The 1,640-nt window shown below is 49.1% G+C and overlaps 1 protein-coding gene across 1 annotated transcript in view; it reads right to left on the bottom strand.

The window, feature by feature from the left end:
• Positions 1-573: 573 nt before the first annotated feature.
• Positions 574-1,640, bottom strand: part of LOC102374217 (nucleoside diphosphate kinase A) — a 4,308-nt gene continuing 3,241 nt past the window's right edge. Inside the window, exon 4 of the mRNA XM_006019765.2 lies at positions 574-800. Within this exon, the coding sequence (XP_006019827.1) occupies positions 683-800 (118 nt within the window). The 3' untranslated portion in view covers positions 574-682. The remainder of the gene's footprint in view (positions 801-1,640) is intronic.

Genomic DNA, 1,640 nt, shown 5'->3' with positions numbered 1-1,640 from the left:
AAAATTATGTTTTAAAAAAGCTGCCAGACGAAGCCCACCTTCAAATGCTGTGAACACTTATAAGTTAGGAAAAGTGGTTTAATGAAACCACTTATTCTTGGTGAAGATGCCGTTGAGGCAACTGGCAACTGCATTGCTCTTTTGGAGAGAGAGAAACCTCTAGGAAAGCTGCTCTCTTTGTGCAAAAAAAAAAAAAAAAAAGGGGGGAAAGGATCTAATTCTTTACTCCCCATGTTTTAGGACTATTACAGATCATTTTACATGAGAACAATTCTGTCCTGGATTTTCAATAAAGCATGACGACAGATCTCCAGGCCCCTTTCAGATTGTAAGCATTTCCATGTTCCAATGTATTCTCTTTGGATACAGGGTATTTTGGTATGGTGTGTACCTTATGTCACTGACAGAGAATGGTGGACTTCTTCCCTATTATATCTTCCTCCCTCGCTCACCCAAACACAAGCAAAAAGCTTTGCAAGTATAACCCAATCAATAAGTCAATAGCTTTTTAATCAGAGCAGCAGCAGTTAACATTGATTACACTTAATATTCACAAGGTAGATGAGAGAGAAATTTCCAACAGTTTATATGGGAATACTTTGAAATGACTGAAGGTAGTACAAATGGCTTCTGGATCTATAATTATTGGAGTGAAGGGACGTTAAAAGTCACAGGCTAACTTTTAATCATGAATCCATTGATGAGCACAGCTTGTGTAATCAACCAGTTCCTCAGGAGCGAACCACAGGTTGATCTCTGTCTCCGCGCTTTCTACCGAATCACTGCCATGGATGATATTCCTAAGAGAAGGAAAGGAAGAGTTATTATTAATCCCAACAGAATTCAAAGCAAAGAGAATTTGTTTTCCAGAATATCTTCAGCTGTAGCCATGGTAGCCACTAGGCCTGTGCGAAGCAGCTAGTATTCGCTTTGGATTCAGCCAATTCGGGGGACAGTGATTTGATTTGGTGATTCGAATCACCGTCCCAATTCAATTCAGCTGAATCTGATTCAGGGATTCAGCAGCAGCCGAATCTCCGAATCAGCCAGGCCCATCCCCCACCTCTCTCCCAGCCTGGCAGTGGCTGCCCACCCCCATCCCAGCTCCTGGCACTTGCTAAAAAAAAAAGCCCCAGCTCAGCAGGTGCTGCCAGGTGCGGGGTGGTCCCTGCTGCCCTCCACTGCCCAATGCTGCATGGGGGGCTCTGCACGAGCCCCCCAGCCCCCAACAGGTGCCCTGCCCAGGCCAGGTCGGGCCCTTTAAGAAAAAAAAAACCTCAGACTCACCGCTCCTGCCAGTGGGGGCAATCCCCACTGCCCCCCATTGCCCCACGCCATGATGAAGGCTCTGCACGAGCCCCCTGAAGCCCCAAGACTGCTGCAGGAGCGGTGAGTCCAGGGGGTTTTCTCCATTTTCTTTTTTCTGAAAGGGATGGAGCTGGCCCGGGCAGAGCACCCGTGGGAGGGCCGGAGGAGCAGGGGGGAGGTCGAGGGGCTCGTGCAGAGCCCCCCAAGCAGTGGGGGGCAGCAGGGATCGCCCCTCACCTGGCAGCACCTGGTGAGCACCAGGGTTTTTTTTTAAAGTACAGAGCTGGGGTGGGCGGGGGCAGCCAAGGGGGAGCTGGGGGAGTGAGCAGGAG

This window comes from Alligator sinensis, unplaced genomic scaffold (assembly GCF_000455745.1).
Source record: "Alligator sinensis unplaced genomic scaffold, ASM45574v1 scaffold876_1, whole genome shotgun sequence".
In the NCBI taxonomy this organism is placed as follows: Eukaryota; Metazoa; Chordata; order Crocodylia; family Alligatoridae; genus Alligator; species Alligator sinensis.
This window is presented reverse-complemented; position numbering and strand designations above follow the sequence as displayed.